Here is an 18,011-nt window from a genome sequence, read left to right as displayed (position 1 = left end):
TCTGCCCCTCATCGCCGGTCACGCTTTGCCTTGAGATATCTCCAACGCTCTTATTTTCCAGACTAAATGCCTGATTGCAGAAATCAATGTTGCTAATAGTAACAGGTTATTGTGTTATTTCTTGATTTCCTCTCTCGTTAGGTCTGCAGGATGATTACAGTATTAGTAAAAGGCCTGTTCCCCCTTTTACAGAGGGGCAGTGATCAGGAGCAGCCGCTGTACAATCCATAGTATAGATCCTGTAACATTGGACAGACTCCCGCACCGGTCGGTCGGAGACTACTCATTGCACAGTAAATTACCAACCATCTGTTTGTCTTCATGATGCCTGGAGGACTCTTTAGAAGGTTCTCCGCGCTTCCTTTTACAGTGACATACATGGCAAGCTATTAACACGGCATATACCTTACCTTAACATCCTCAGTCTGGAGGTTATTGGAGCCTTTGGGGATTATAAGAAGTCATAAATAATAATGGATAGATAAGGCAAGCGTTACACTGAAATGTGTTCTGTAGGATTACATATGAGGATTGGAGGGCTGAGGACCTGGTGTCAAGATGTGGCTTCTGAACAATCTCTGGGGGCCATGGTCACAGGAGGCTCATGATTTTCATAATTTCAATGCACCCTCTACATGACTGCTTGGCCCTTTATGGATAATGTATGGAGCATCTAAGGCTATGGTGGTAGAGATGATCAACTTCTTGAGAAATCATACGTAGCTATACCCTGGTCCCTCTACTATCCCAAGCCACCAAATCAGATCTCGTCTCAATAGAGGATGTGTTGCATGGCCCCTTTGTACAGTATAGTCCTACAGGCAGGATCCCTCTGACTGTGTGAATATTATGTGCTTTTTATATGGTCTCAACGACACCACACCTGTCTAATGATTGAGTCTGGTACTACACTTGGAATACATTGAATTATATAAGGCTGCAATCACACACAACTAAAGATGAACAAATAAATTCATAGGACCGTGGTCCATCGCCCCCATCAGTAGGACGCCTGACAGGAGCCTGCGAAACACCTCCTACTTGTTGGAATCCCTGGTGCTTCTCCTGATTTGCAGGCTCGGTGAAACTTTATCATGTATGACCTCGCGCTGGACCAAGTAATCAGAAAAGGTGCAAGGGATGCTGTCAAGTAGGAGGTGGTTCGCAGGGCATTAATTCGGAGCCACGGACTACTGACGTTGACGCTGGACCGAGTTCCTGTGAAGTTATGGACAGGTGAGGTACTGTTTTGGGAAGAAAGTAGTCATGTCTTTCCAATCAAGTACAACCCCTTTAAAGAGTTGTAATTTTCTAATAATTTAGCAGACTTTTTATATTATTTCACTAGTATCAGGATAAATAGAATCCTTACCTGAAGAAGAGGGTGATGAGGGGTGCGGGCTGTCTTCCTGTGCACTTCCGGCTTGGGAAGGGGCACCACCTGTTCCGCTCTCTTCGGTGATGTTAGACGATCCTGGGGTGGTGGATCGGCTCATGGATTGAGATTCTTGATCGCTCCCTGATCCCCGTCGTTCCTCAAGGTTCACTTGAATCGCCTCTTCTTCGACCTTTCGATCTCTTTTGTGGACTCGCGAGTGCACAACGACCTGGTGATAGGTTCGGAAGACTCTACCACAGTCAGGGCATTCGGTGGGCTTATCTTTCACGGAGCTGTGCATGTTGTACTCGAGCCTCTGGTTGAGGCCATGCGACAAGAAATCTCTAGTGCTTTCTAAAAGTTCAAGTTTCGATGGCACGTCTCTCTGATTGCAAATTTTAGAGCCGTGAACTAAATCAGATTGCATTTTCTGTTTGGAGCCATCTGGTCCTACAATCACATACTCTCTCTTGTCTTTATCAAATAGAACTCCGGCGTTTGCTAATGAATCTTCATGGTTACGCTGGATATGCTGCTCTTTAGACAGGAAGCTATGTTCCATTGCCATTCCTCTGGCCATTAGTTGCCAGGCCTGGTAGCTGTTTACTGGATCCATCTCGGCAGCCTTGGCTGCAGCTTGCAATCGTTCTATGCAGCTGGATTTCAAGGGAGGCACCAGGTTGAGAGAGCCAAGTAAAGAATGCTTATCGCTTTCGGACATGTTATGGGCCAAGCTCGCAATCGGTGACAGCAGCTTACCCAGAACTTCCTTGTCTTTCAAGTCTCCTTTGTTATACACGTGACCATGTTCACTCAAGCTTGCTTTTTCTGATGGCATGAAGCCACTTTGCAAACATGATATATATCTGGAGTAGAGATTTGCATGAGAATCTTGAGAAACACTACTCATGGAGACTGGCACCTCGGCTTCGCTGGGGGATTTGTTCTTTACAGACAATTTGTTCAGGTGAACTTTCATATGGTTCTTCAAGAACCAAGGCTCCTTAAATCGCCTTCCACATATCTGACAACAATGCTCAAAAGAATCCTTGTGTTTTCGCATGTGGCCTTTCAAGAACCAAGCTTGACTAAAAACCTGTCCACACACCTCGCAGCGAAACTCGTTGGCCGGCTGTTCTCCATTTCCGCTGGACCCTTGACCTTGAACAGACTCCGCTGTAATGTGAGCTTTCTCGACATGACTAATCAATTCTTCCTCTTGAGAAGCAGCAAAATCGCAAAGAGTGCACTTGTAAGGCTTGTGCAAAATTCGGATATGTCTATCAAGTTCCTCGCGTTTCTTAAACTTTCCTTTGCAAAAAGTGCACCTGAATCCAGTGGTAGGTGCTATTGCTTCTTCTTGAACGACTGAAGGTTTAGGTGAAGGCGCCTTGCTGGAATCATCAGACGGAGTGTTATTCGGTTGCACAGAGTTATGACAATTAGATAGTGGAGATTGCTGTAAGTGCTGCTGTTGCGGTTTCACATCAAGTCGGGGTTGGAGAAGGCTGCTCTTCAGCTGTTTGTCTCTCAGTATTGCTCTTTCCTCCAGTTCATGCAAAAGTCGATTTTCTTCTCTCACCCTCCCCCGACCCTTGCCAAGATTACCAAGTTTGTGTGTGCGTAAATGAATCTTCAGGTTACCTTTCTGGGCTGCTCTATGGTCACAATACGGACACTTAAAGGGTTTTTCACCAGTGTGGGTACGCATGTGGAGGGATAAAATGCTATTAAAACGGAAACGTTTGCCGCAAAGCGGACAAGGGTACTTTCTATTCTTTCTCGCGTCATCCTCAATATCATTCATTTGGGACATAATGCCAAGGTTTTGTCCATTTAGAAACTGTTGAAGGTCTACTCTTCCATTCAGACCACTATCAACCTCTCGATTCAGCTGGTTGGCTAACAGAGCCATCTGACTGCTGATTGGTTGACTTGTCATTGACACATGACTTTTTTCGTCGATGGGTGCTGCTCCCGACTTGTCCTCTGATTTTTGACGGTTCTGTAGTTCCGGGAAGGCGTGACTGAGCTGGGATGTGATCTGATGCAGCTTCTGACTCATTGAATACTGGCCATTAAGCAAAGAGTTATTGAGGTGAGTGTCAACGTCAGGCACAGCCGAAGAAACTCCAAGGCACAAACTAGCTTCCTCCATCCCTACAATAGACAGAAAAAAGCACAGGGTAAGTGTGACATTCATGGACTTGGGTACAAGAGGACATGCACATACGTATTTGTGAAAAATAATGGAACCAAGGATTGGTGATAGACAGCAGAAGTCAAAAAGTTGGAATCTGTAGATACAACCAATGGATAAACAAACGAAAGCTTCCAGTATTGTCCTATGACTAATTCGACCATATAATTCAGAACAACAACAGTGTTTTATTTCTCTTTTCACTTTGATGCAAAAGAGGCACAAAAAATGAGGTCAAGTAGCCAAACTCAATACCATTTTTAAAATCCCACCATACCATCAAGCCGATCAAAGAACTTTACAGAAGTTCTTCTGATGGCTACAATATTGTTTCGCCATTGGCAAGAGTTGCAGCCTAATGGGTTGATAGATGTGAACAATATGCATGCTTTCCAACTTTTAAGTGGCCATTCAATGAAATTCTGAGCTCCACAACATGATCCAACCAGTAATGTCCACAAAAATATCCCAGAATGCAAATCCTGGCCTATGTTTGGAAAGGTCTGCTCCCTGATCTTCCCAGGAATAGCCACAAAACCTGCCAGAATAGAAACCTTGCATGAGTTCCGCCCCATGATCTTCCCAGAAATTCCCTCGAAACATCCAAGACATTGAGCCTTTGAAGTCTTCCCCATGGGTCAATCCCACTTAGCTTGGTCAATGGTGTCATGTAATAGGTGTAATATACTGATATATCTCATTATATACCCTAGCTGACAGTGGCCAATGTCATCTGCCGTCATTGGATGTTTTTGTGTTGCCAGAATGTTCTAAATTTCCTAAATGAAGCCGCGGGAGCGCCGCATTGTCCTTCAAAGCTTCGGCCATGTTTAGCACTTAATATACACACATCCAGCAGTTAATATACAATGAAATATAAAAGTTTGGCTGTTATTTGCCGAGCCCACAGACAGTCTCTGGCATACAATAAAACATGATAATGTTTTGAATAAAAATAAAAGGACAAGCTTTCCAACAATAAAAAGGATTTTGCCTTAGTCAACAAAAAGTGCAGTAATATCTCATTAAGCTGATTAGTATGCTGCTTAGGAACAGTACTAGGTGCTGTAACACATGATTATAATCGTAAAAATCCTTCAGTGTTTGCAAGTAAGCATTAACGAGGTATATTAAATTTTAAGGAGACTGACTAGCGGATCTGCAAAACCTTCAAGATTAGGATTTAACCCTCAAAATATTCATAAAAAAATCTTTATGGGACCGACATATCAACGTGGAGAAAAGCAAACTGTTATTAGACCTGTCATTACCAAACCAATACTGTGTGCAAGCGGGCTGGAAACAGGCGAGGAGTCTACTAAGACGCGAATACGCCGCCCTGCTCCCAGGAAGAATTTTAAGACCTTACAAGTGTTTACGGATTACGGCTCTTGGCTTAAAGAGGAAAACAAAGTTCTTATTTCTTTATATATCTAAAAAAGCTGAAAAACAAATCTACAATGATTGGAATCCAGGAGAGCGACCATTTTGCTGCTGATCCTTGATGGGGAGGGATAAATAAGCTCCAGTTCAAAATGGCTGTCATTCCAGTTTAGATGTATTTTTCACTACATACCCTCCTGCTCTCAGAAACGACAGTGTAAGTCCTACATGGTTCTGGTGAACTTTGATCTTGATTTATGCTCTTTTTTTTTTATTTTTCACCCCAAAATAGCCATTAATTACTACATCTGGGATATGGAAGTAACCCAAGCTTTTCGCAACCCATTTACAAATAACCTATTAGGATATTCTAAGAGAAAACACTTTTAGGTGGGGATAATTTTTGGCACCAATTCTATGAACACCATGCTCCCGTGGATGGTTACAATCAAAACATAGTGCTCTAATGAAAACGCAGGAAATCCGGGTGTTGCATCCATAATATGGGCTTCAAAATATTCTTGAAAGATATTTAAGCGGTTGACCAAAAAATATTTAGCACCTGACCAGTAGGACAGAAGCGATCACTAGAATGAAGGACCCAAAGTCCCCTTTGTGAGTGGAAAAGTAGTGCTCATGCGCGACCAATGCTCCAACAGGCGAAGAGTGTAAGGTGGTCGCGCATGAGCATCTACTCCATTCTCGTGATCACTGAGGTCATCAATTTTTCACCTCTCTTGTAAATAGGTGATAATTATTATATAAATATAGTCCTAAAATCAGAATCTATTTCTCGTCTGGACCCAAGGTGTCCGTTCAGGCTCGGACTGGCCCACAGGAGAACAGGAAAATCCTCCAGTGGACCATCCCACTTTTTTATGAGCAGTACTTGGCACAATATACTTAAATCACTATGTACAGACAAAGGCAGTATCTTATTCATTTAACAATCTACCCAGTTCATTGTTATATAAATTTGTGATTGAGGATAATGTCACATTTGCATGTAGTTGAAAAGTGGGGCCCTGAAGTTGGTTACTGGTGGGCTCTTGGCACCCAAGTCCGACACTGTGTCTGTGTACACGCCAACATATTAATTTCAATGACCACCATGTAATACTCTATTTCACCTGTGGAGGTGCTGCAGGAAAAATGAACACATGCTGCCAGGCTACTCCACAGATTACACAGGATCGCTGGGGGTCCCAGCACTTAGACCAGCTGATTTTCAGGGGGATTTTTTAGAGTAAAAGGCAAAGAGATAATGTAAATGCAGAACAATGCAGCCGGGGGTGGTCTGATTAGGATGTAAATAGTTGCTATGCCGCTGGTATGATCTATCTGCGTAATTTCGCCCCCGTAGCAGTTTAACAGAGGTTGTAGTAAGAGTAATACACTCCTGTGTGGAGACAGAGCCTCCGAGTACAGAACCTTTTCAGGGTCATTAAACGGCAGTAAACATTATTATAAAAATAAACCGCAGATTTCACGCTCACATTTTAGCCCAGAGCCGGGTTTGCTGAGCAAGTACATTTTTTTTCCCCCCATCTCATGCAATCAGCACTGGTGATGACATTTGGATATATATAACATATTACATCACTGAAATGGCAGGGCTGGGTGTGTGCCTTATATAACAGATAGGGAGGAGCGCACCTCCGGTTCAATCACTGATCATTCCCTATTATCGAGCATTAGGATCATAAAGGTAAGGTATAATAGATAATAAATATTAATAATAATTGTAAAGTATAAAAGCGATAAAAAGATTAAGAATTGTAAAGTATAAAAAGTCACATCAAAAAGATCATATAATAATTGTAAAGTATAAAAGTAATACATAAAAAATTGTAAAGTATAAAAAGTCATATCAAAGAGATCATATTAATAATCGGAAAGTATAAAAACAATACAAAAAAAAATATTGTAAAGTATTAAAAGTCACAATAAAGATCATATTAATAATTGTAAAGTATAAAAGTAATAAAGAATTGTAAAGTATAAAAAGGCATATCAATAAGATCATATTAATAATTGTAAAGTATAAAAGTAATCAAAAATTGTAAAGTATAAAGTCATATCAAAGAGATCATATTAATAATCGGAAAGTATAAAAACAATACAAAAAAAATATTGTAAAGTATTAAAAGTCATAATAAAGATCATATTAATAATTGTAAAGTATAAAAGGTAATAAAGAATTGTAAAGTATAAAAAGGCATATCAATAAGATCATATTAATAAATGTAAAGTATAAAAGAAATAAAGTAAAAAATTGTAAAGTATAAAAAGTCATATCAAAAAGATCATATTAATCGTAAAGTATAAAAGCAATACAAAAAAAAATGTAAAGTATTAAGTCACACTAAAGATCAGATTAATAATTGTAAAGTATCAAAGTAATAAAGAATTGTAAAGTATTAAGTCATATCAATTAGATCATATTAATAATTTTAAAAATAATAAAGAATTGTAAAGTATAAAAAGTCATACCAAAAAGACCATATTCGCAATTGTAAAGTATAAAAGTAATGTAAAAAGACAAATAATAATTTTGAAGTATAAAAGTTCTATAAAAAGCTAATAAATAATTGCAAATTATGAAAATCAATATAGAAAGATAACACAATAATTGCAAAGTCTAAAAGTAATGTATCATGTAAATATAATAATTATACAAATGTACGAAGATCAAATATATTTTTGTAGGTTGATAATACCTATGATTATCGTCTGTTCTTATAATGAAGGCTCCTCACTATAGTTTAGTTTATTTACGATAAAAAGCCTATTGACTACTGATGTTAATTAAGCCATGACCGCTATGCCATGTTCTTTTTTGTTTATACAAATATTGGCCAATCCCCACTGACTTCATTGACTTTAGGCCACCCCATACACCAACATATTGCACTTATACCAACATATATTCCGGCTCATTTCTTTGGTCTTGCTTTAGTTTTTGTGTACTTTGTACAAAGAGGGATGTGCCTCCCGCTTTTTTGGGCTGGGAATTTTCTTTATATAGCTTTCCAGGAACAGGTGTCTGAGTCCTGCTCTGGCTAACATAGAAATCCCCTTTAAAACACATACTTTTATTAGGTATAAGTTAAAAATATAAATCACCACAGAAACCAGAAAGACAACCCCAAAGACAAAAAACGGAGTATAGAAGAGGACCTTTCTTCGAAACCAGGCTCTGCCGCCATCAATTTTGATGTCTGCTGGCACATATTGAGGTGACCTACAAGCGTTAGGGACCGTCCCGATTGGGTTCACCGTGTGGTGGTTACTCATTTTTGATTAAAATAGTGTTAACTATGTCCCCTATGTAATTTACATGTACTATTTATTTATTTATTTACTTACTACAGGGTATTTGCTCATTTTGTTTTCATCTTCGGTTCCCCCCCATACACAATAGACTGATGCTGGCCGAACCCTCCAATGTCTGTGGGATTGGCTGACAATCTAACGTGTATGGAGACCACTTGACTCTCCCCTGAATGATGGTGTTGGGGGAGAAAAAATTTGGCACATCCGATATCAGAATGTTGATCCTTTTATTCTCTGAGAGATGAGCAGTTCCCAGTAGCTCTCTCATAGAGAACAAAGAAGCGCTTGTCCGAATATAGAGTCGTGAGGGAAGATAGCTGCCGGGCAAACGATTGGCCAACAACTATCTTTACTTTGTTGAGGTTTGTTGAGTTTCTGGTAATTTTGACAGCAATAATAGTTCTAAAATAAAATGAAAAAAAAAAACAAAAACCTGGTTGACCGTAATACCAGTGTGATCAAAGTCTTAAGATTGCGCCAGTTACTGTAGATAAATTATATAAATTACATAAAAATATAAATCTTTAATAAATAATATTCCTTAGGGAAAACTAGAAACGCCCGATCCCTGTGACTGACCGCACTGAGGACTGACTCTTATAATTACCAGCGGATTTATTGATGTCACAGAAAGGGATCTGGGTGACAAAGAGTTAACCGTCATCTCTAATTTCCGACAGTTGACGAAATGATCAGTTACCTATAAATAAATCTAATTAAGACAAATCAAACACACAAATTATATGTTGAAGTACTTTAGCTGATCAGGCAAGTTACGAGACGAGGAGAAGAAGAAAAAAAAAAATCTTTCCTAAATGATTACATGTCTAGAAACAAAAATTTATTAAAGGTACAGTCACACTTTAAAATAAGGAAGAGCATGGCATATTGTGTTTGAGAATCAAGACTGAAAATATGGCCCAGTTCAGGTAAACATTGCGCTTCTGAAAATGTCCATTGTTATGGGGCATAAATACATATTTAGAAAAAAAATTGAAAATTTATATGAAAAATTGTATAGTCCCAAATGGGCTATTGCAGGCTAATTGTTGTCCAAAGAACCTGACATGGTAGAATATAAAGCTGAGCAAAGAAATTTATTTGCAGGACCCTGATCCAAAGGTCACATCATTACTCCATGGCCGCAGGCTCAGAGCCCAGTGAACCTCCTCCTACTGGCCGGGATCCCTGGCGCCTCTTCTGATTCGTTTTCATGCTGCAACTATGCCGTTCTGGCAGACCTTTTAATCGGAAGAGGCACCAGGGATGCCGGCAGGTAGGAGGATATTGCAGCCATGGACAGGGTCCTGTGGATATTTTTGATCAACGCTACTGGAATACTGAATTTATTAATGCATTACACCTTGTCTCCGGCCAGAGCAAATCTGGTTCCAACGAGGGTAAAGCCTGGAGATTCAGACCTATTTTATATGATTTACAAGAAATTAATGTTGGTTTTTGGAATAGTCCGTTTTTTTGGCACCCATACATATGAGCAAAAGCTGAGAAATGTAATTGGTAACACCTTGTAAGACCAATGAAAGAGGTTGGCAATTCTTACAACACATAAGAGACGGTCCGAATATCCAGAGTCTAAACTTTACTCTTGGATGGGGCAGGTACTCAAGACGCTGAAACGCATCTTAAAGAGGTTGTCCCCAACTTTATCATTGATAGCCTATCCTTAAGGTAGGTCATCGATGTCTGATCATCCGGGGTCCGACACATGGCACCCCCACCAATCAGCTGTCCTCGGGGTCGGCGACCACCAGATGGAAATGCTGAATAGCGGAACTGCTCCATCTTCTGATAGTGGCTGCGGCAGTGTACTGCAAATTCGCCTCTTATTCAAATCAATAGTAGGTGGATATGTAGTACCTTGCCGCGGCTACTATCAGAAGACTGAGAAGCTCTGCAATTTTGCATTTCTGCAAGACACAGAGAACAGCTGATCGGAGAAGGTGCCGGGTGTTGGACCAAGACTGATCAGACACTGATGGCCTATCCTGGGGATAGGTCATTAAGGATAAAGTAGTGGACAACCTCTTTAAGATGTGTTTCAACATCTTGAGTACCTGCCCCATCCAAGAGTAAAGTTTAGAAACCTCGACCGGTCAGACATTGATGACCTATCTTAAGGATAGGTCATCAATGATAAAGTACTGGACAACCTCTTTAAACTTTCCCAGCAGATGGCCCCTCTTTAAGAGCCTACATAGCCGTGAAATACTGATAATAACAAAGTATTTAAAAAATACACAAATTTTTCAAAAATTCAGTAAATCAACCCTCGAAATTTTTCAATCTCGATTTATAGTTGCCGAACTAAGGAGTGTTCAACTTTTATTTTTTTTTTTACACGTTTCAAGATCCAATACCCTGACCTGAACCTCAAAGACCCACCAAACCCATCGAGGAGAATAACCCCCTCCAAATTCTTCAGAAAAATCTTAAGTCCTTGCCACATGTTGAGTCAAAAATTTTCATGATGGTCAATTACAATGTGAAGATCAATTTATTGAACTGCTGCCATCATTTGACGTTTAATAAAAAATTCTTGGTCACCATGCAGATAACATTGTACTTATGGCTCTTCTGGTGCCAAGCATTTTGCCTCTTTTTTTTTTTTGTTTCCCAGAACATGAAATGTAATGTTAAACGCTCGTATTTCACACAGATCAAAGCCTGATTTATTCGTAAATATTCATAAATGATAACCCAGCGAGACTTCCTTCACCAGGCACCTGTCACATGCAGGAGCTCGGCTACAAATCTCCAAATGAGCGCACAAAATCAATATAAAAATCCAAGCACATAATCAGATATTCCGTTGTGTGGAAATTGGAAGGGATCCAGGATTTGGCTCGACAACGCAGAGGGGATGCAGTGTTTCTCATGGCGTCCATCATCCTTCCTCGTGCTGCCGGTCGGGTCAACAGATCAAACCTGTTGCCTTTTTATGACACTGACTTCTGGAAAAGAAGCTAAACCGGCCCATACGTTCTTTTTTGACCTAAACAGAAATAAAAAAAAAACATCTGCTGGTTGACTCATGAGCTGTTTTTGGCGACGATTAACTGAAACAGAGTCTGTTGTGGATCGGTTCTATCCCAGCAGTAGGTGTCACAGGAATAAATAGATGGATTTCATGGGACGCAGACATCATTTGCCAAGCAAAATGCGTCAACACAAACATTTACAAAAAATTATACTTTACTCCTTCGGAGCTGGAAAGATTTGTATCCGGATCTCAGCACGGCTGCCCCGCAGGACTGGAAAGGAGCATTTGTTTCTTCTTCTTTTTTTTTTTTGCAAATATCAACTATTTTTTTAAATCACTGAAAAATGAGCAACATCAATGACAATTTTTCAAAAATGTCGAGCAACCTAATTTTTGACATGTTATATAATCCCTAAAAAATAGAATATAGGGTTTTTTTTTTTAAGCGTAATATTGATATAGGGACAGGATCTGTGGATCAAAACTTCACATTTGCCCAAAATTAAAACTAGCGAATGAAAATGTGTAGATGTTTTCGATTCACTATCATGAATGCCCCGCCAACCTTGTGAGACTAAGGAGGCCGTGTTAAATTTACACTAATATTTCCAATACAAAATGTTTGCCCAGAAGTGCAAGTTTCATCTTTGGATTCTAAATTTTTTTTTTTAACATCTTGGGAAAAATAAAGAAAAAGTTAAAGCACATGCCTAGTCAAACTTCCTATTCAGGCTCCTAGTCCTAGTTGTGATTTTCCTTTCTCCTCCTCATATTCATAGAGGTCCATGAAGCAAAGATTTGGGCAGGATCCTTTTTACCCCTCTTTTTTCAGAAATGGTTCCAAGGTGGTTTGAAAATATATATTAAAAAAAACATATACCCACCTACTGAACCACCCCCATTACTTGGTGCCTCCGCCCATATACCCCACCTCCTTTGCTTCCCCTTTCGGGAGAGGATTGGAACGTCATGTCTGCAGCCATCCAGAGACCACTGAGGTCATGAGCCATCTAAACCCGAAGGCACAGCCACTTTGCGTTCTCTATTGGCTTTGATGGCATGTAACCGCTGTAGACAATCAGTGGGTGCGATTGCCACTAATTGATTTCAGCAGTCATCTGATATCACCTGCTGTAAAGCCCCCGTCTCACATAGCGAGATCGCTAGCGGGATCGCTGCTGTGTCACGGTTTTGGTGACGCAACAGCGACCTCACCAGCGATGTCGCTATGTGTGACACTTTGCACCGATCAGGCCCCTGCTGTGAGGTCGCTGATCGCTGCAAAATATCCTGGACCATTTTTTGGTCGTTGCCCTCCCGCTGGTCAGCACACATCGCTGTGTGTGACCAGCGGGAGCAGCGATCAGGCTGGTAACCATGGTAAACATCGGGTTACTAGGGGCACACGCGCACCTAGTAACCAGTTGTTTATCATGGATACCACTTTGCTACAGTGAGCGGGAGGTTACCGCTCACTTTAGCAGGCTAGTAACCATGATAAACAACGGGTTACTAGGTGCGCCTCTGCCCCTAGTAACCCGATGTTTACCATGGTTACCAGCCTGCTAAAGTGAGCGGTAACCTCCCGCTCACTGTAGCAAGTGGTAACCATGATAAACAACGGGTTACTAGGTGTGCATGTGCCCCTAGTAACCCGATGTTTACCATGGTTACCAGCCTGCTCCTGCTTCAGCAGGCTCCTAACCAGGAGCAGGACATCATGGAAAGATTCTTTCCACGATGTCGCTGCTCCCCTGATCGTTGGTGAGCCTGCCTGTTTGACAGCTCACCAGCAACCACATAGCGATGCAGCAACGATCCCTGACAGGTCATATCGCTGTCAGGATCGTTGCAGCGTCGCTAAGTGTGACGGGGCCTTAAGAAGAAGCTACGAGACTGTCTGGTAGATAAGGATATGTTGTTTTTTTTTTATCTCCAAAACCCTCGGGTCCCTTTTTAAAATAAAAAAGTGGTAGACAACCCCTTTTAAGATTGCGCACGTAGTTGCTAGTAGTTTAGGTTTCTGGGTCCCACAAAATAGTTATCAAAAATAAATGCTCCATCCATTATTCTATTAGGGGTATGTATTCATTAGTTAGAGTCACTAGCAGATACAGTGACAGCCAGACTAGTCAAAGCTTAGAGGAAACTAGATATTTGAAAATCCGTTTAGCAATGCTAGTAAAATGTACTTTGTAGAAGGCTTGAAAGGGCGGAGTACAGCCAGACTAGTCTTTCAGGGCCAAAATTTAGAGAAAACTAGATCTCTTAAAATCAGTTTAGCATGCCAGTAAAAAGTGCCTTGTAGAAGGCCTGAAAGGGCGGAGTACAGTCAGACTAGTCTTTCAGGGTCGAAGATTAGAGGAAACTAGATCTCTGAAAATCAGTTTAGCACGTTAAGAAAAAGTGCCTTGTAGAAGGCCTGAAAGGGCAGACTAGTCTTTCAGGGTCGAAGATTAGAAGAAACTAGTTCTCTGAAAATCAGTTTAGCACGTGCCTTGTAGAAGGCCTGAAAGGGGGGAGTACAGTCAGACTAGTCTTTCAGGGTCGAAGATTATAAGAAACTAGATCTCTGAAAATCAGTTTAGCACCTGCCTTGTAGAAGGCCTGAAAGGGCAGACTAGTCTTTCAGGGTCAAAGATTAGAAGAAACTAGTTCTCTGAAAATCAGTTTAGCATGTTAAGAAAAAGTGCCTCGAAGAAGACCTGAAAGGAACACTTCAATCTCTGATGTTCTTTGTGCCATGGTCGTCCCGCTCAGGTTTTCCTGAAGTTTTTCCTTACGACATGATGGAAAATTCTAACTTTAGTAATGTTTCCACTGACCGTACTAAACTTTAATCTTTTTTTACCTATATGGGCAAGTAGAACCTCCAATTTCTTATCACCTAACTATCCCTGGTAGGCTACAGATACATTTTAAAGGGTAAATTCACTATTACCTGCTCCAATATGGATGTTGTGCCATAAAATCTACCTATTCCAGGATGACTACGATTTACTTTCAGCCATAATGGTAGCGGCAGCGCAGTATAATCTTCCCCTCTAAATCATGGATCTGGCAGCTAGCCTCCTTTAACTAATAGCAAACCAGGCGTTCATTTTGGTAAATATAATTTGTATTGATTTATTAAAGCTGATGACCGATTTCGATTCCCTGAAAATTTGCACCATGCTCTGCTCCGCTACTCCCTGACCCGGACAACAGATCCATCTAGTATGATCGGATGCATCGTCCCGCTGATTACTTGCAATCATTTTTTAAGTGTAGTTATTTTCACCAAGGTAAAAACATCATGAGCCGGGATGGGAAATAAAAAAAAAAAAATTTAAAAAAAAAGTAGAGTCTATGTGAGGATACCAAAGAGGGGGATTACAATAAAACCTAATGAGCTTAGACTCAAGGCAGCTCAAAGCATTACACTTTCAGTGCAACTTTATTTTGACAAAATGTCTGTTTGTGTTACCGAGTAAAAGGGGTATTATAAAAGGCTCATTTCCAAAGGTCAGGATGAATTTTAAATCTGTAAAAGGGCTTTGCAAGAATGTTACCTTCAGCGTTTCTAAATTCACTCTACTTACGTCTGAATGTAAGACGCATTCTGAGCTTCACAAACCGTTCTTGCATAAGTTCTAGACCCTCGTGCCACCACGGGATTGTAACAAGGGGCATTTCCTCTTCACCTTATGGACGCTACATTTATATACGGAAGAAAGTATGCAAAGGAGATCTCCTCCAGAAGGCAGGAAACTTTGTTTAGTGCTACTTATGTGGTAGCTACCCTGTAAGTCAACGTCTGACCCATAAAAGCACTTGAAACCTGACAATGTATATTGGCCAAACCAGACAACCGCAGGGACACCTACCTACGGGAGCCCTAGAAAGAGGTTTCTTCCTTTTGGAGAATAGTTTTTTCCAATGGCGCATTGTCTATAAAAGTCCATGCATGAGCTGGATGTCCTAAATGAGAACCAAGACTTCACTAGAGCAAAGTCAAAAGCGTCTCACCAAACCAACTATTGTCTATAAAAGTCCATGCACAAGCTGGATGTCCTAAATGAGAACCAAGACTTCACTAGAGCAAAGTCAAAAGCGTCTCACCAAACCAACTATTGTCTATAAAAGTCCATGCAAAAGCTGGATGTCCTAAAGGAGAACCAGGACTTCACTAGAGCAAAGTCAAAAGCGTCTCACCAAACCAACTATTGTCTATAAAAGTCTATGCACAAGCTGGATGTCCTAAAGGAGAACCAGGACTTCACTTGAGCAAAGTCAAAAGCGTCTCACCAAACTAACCATTATCTATAAAAGTCTATGCACAAGCTGGATGTCCTAAAGGAGAACCAGGACTTCACTTGAGCAAAGTCAAAAGCATCTCACCAAACCAAATATTGTCTATAAAAGTCCATGCACAAGCTGGATGTCCTAAAGGAGAACCAGGACTTCACTTGAGCAAAGTCAAAAGCGTCTCACCAAACCAACCATTGTCTATAAAAGTCTATGCACAAGCTGGATGTCCTAAAGGAGAATCAGGACTTCACTTGAGCAAAGTCAAAAGCATCTCACCAAACCAACTATTGTCTATAAAAGTCCATGCACAAGCTGGATGTCCTAAAGGAGAACCAGGACTTCACTTGAGCAAAGTCAAAAGTGTCTCACCAAACCAACCATTGTCTATAAAAGTCTATGCACAAGCTGGATGTCCTAAATGAGTACCAGGACCTTACCAGAGCAAAGTCAAAAGTGTCTCACCAAACCAACCAGCAACCCACCCTGTGCAGGGGAAGAATTTCACAACCGCTGTCTACAGATGGGTTCTATATGTCAAGGCTCGCTATAGGTCAGTCATTCACTTCACTGGCAGCTACCTGGCACCAAACATTTTTCTTCCTTGGAGGATAGCTACTTTGGACCCTCTTTATTCCTTGATCTCTACCTTTAAAAAAATATCTGCACTTTCAAAAAACTTCTGACATGCCATAGAAGTTGGGATTTCAGTGCTGAAAAGCCATGGATTGCTAAAAGTAAGGGAAATCTAAGCTAAGCACGGCTCTCCTCAGAAGCTCTAAGCTGAGCACTGCTCTCCTCAGAAGCTCTAAACTGAGCAAGGCTCTCCTCAGAAGCTCTAAGATGAGCACGGCTCTCCTCAGAAGCTCTAAGCTGAGCACTGCTCTCCTCAGAAGCTCTAAGCTGAGCACGGCTCTCCTCAGAAGCTCTAAGCTGAGCACGGCTCTCCTCAGAAGCTCTAAGCTGAGCACGGCTCTCCTCAGAAGCTCTAAGCTGAGCACGGCTCTCCTCAGTAGCTCTAAGCTGAGCACGGCTCTCCTCAGAAGCTCTAAGCTGAGCACTGCTCTCCTCAGAAGCTCTAAGCTGAGCACTGCTCTCCTCAGAAGCTCTAAGCTGAGCACTGCTCTCCTCAGAAGCTCTAAGCTGAGCACGGCTCTCCTCAGAAGCTCTAAACTGAGCACGGCTCTCCTCAGAAGCTCTAAGCTGAGCACGGCTCTCCTCAGAAGCTCTAAGCTGAGCACGGCTCTCCTTAGAAGCTCTAAGCTGAGCACGGCTCTCCTCAGAAGCTCTAAGCTGAGCACTGCTCTCCTCAGAAGCTCTAAGCTGAGAACGGCTCTCCTCAGAAGCTCTAAGCTGAGCACGGCTCTCCTCAGAAGCTCTAAGCTGAGCACGGCTCTCCTCAGAAGCTCTAAGCTGAGCACTGCTCTCCTCAGAAGCTCTAAGCTGAGCACGGCTCTCCTCAGAAGCTCTAAGCTGAGCACTGCTCTCCTCAGAAGCTTCAAGCTGAGCACGGCTCTCCTCAGAAGCTCCAAGCTGAGCACGGCACTCCTCAGAAGCTCAAAGCTGAGCACGGCTATCCTCAGAAGCTCCAAGCTGAGCGTGGCTCTCCTCAGAAGCTCCAAGCTGAGCACGGCTCTCCTCAGAAGCTCGAAGCTGAGCACGGCTCTCCTCAGAAGCTCTAAGCTGAGCATGGCTCTCTTCAGAAGCTCTAAGCCAAGCAAGGCTCTCCTCAGACGCTCTAAGCCGAGCAAGGCTCTCCTCAGACGTTCTAAGCCGAGCAAGACTCTCCTCAGACACTCTAAGCTGAGCACGGCTCTCCTCAGAAGCTCTAAGCCGAGCACGGCTCTCCTCAGATGGCCGGGATAGCTGAAGACAGGTTCATAGACTTTCTGAAAAATGTTCTTCACCGAGCTTTATCTACTAGAGTAGAGCAGCCCTCAGCTAAAATCTTCTGATTCAGTTAAGGGTATTTGCGCATGTTTTCTTCCACCCAGAATTCACCTTAAAAGACACCATGAAAAATGATCTAACACACAGCAATATAAAGGCGGCATTGCTGTGTACATGTTCAGTCTTTTGTTACTTCTTTTAGGGTTTGGAAAACGTGAAACAATTAAAAGAAGTAGCATGGTCATTCTCATTTCGACTAAATCACAGAAAAAAATACACTGGCGTCGAAGCCATTCGCAAAAAACAAAAGCAAAATAGTCAACAAAGCAGCTTCAGGAAAAAGACCGGTGGCTTTTTCCTAAAGCAGGTCCGTCAGCGTCTTAAGGCCCCGTCACACTTAGCGACGCTGCAACGATCCCGACAACGTTACGACCTGTCAGGGATCGTTGCTGCGTCGCTATGTGGTCGCTGGTGAGCTGTCAAACAGGCAGGCTCACCAACGATCAGGGGAGCAGCGACATCGTGGAAAGAATCTT

General features: G+C 41.7%; 1 protein-coding gene across 12 annotated transcripts in view; it reads right to left on the bottom strand.

Annotated features, from left to right (window-relative positions):
* Positions 1-18,011, bottom strand: part of ZNF536 (zinc finger protein 536) — an 809,539-nt gene that overhangs the window by 454,974 nt on the left and 336,554 nt on the right. For all 12 annotated transcript variants that reach the window (XM_073659657.1, XM_073659662.1, XM_073659664.1 and 9 more), the window contains one exon: positions 1,373-3,538. In XM_073659657.1, the coding sequence (XP_073515758.1) occupies positions 1,373-3,536 (2,164 nt within the window). In that variant the 5' untranslated portion in view covers positions 3,537-3,538. The remainder of the gene's footprint in view (positions 1-1,372; positions 3,539-18,011) is intronic.

Source organism: Phyllobates terribilis, unplaced genomic scaffold (assembly GCF_046119375.1).
Source record: "Phyllobates terribilis strain yellow unplaced genomic scaffold, ASM4611937v1 Scaffold_14__1_contigs__length_39327217, whole genome shotgun sequence".
In the NCBI taxonomy this organism is placed as follows: Eukaryota; Metazoa; Chordata; class Amphibia; order Anura; family Dendrobatidae; genus Phyllobates; species Phyllobates terribilis.
Note: the sequence above shows the minus strand (reverse complement) of the source record. Positions and strands in the feature narration are given on the sequence as shown.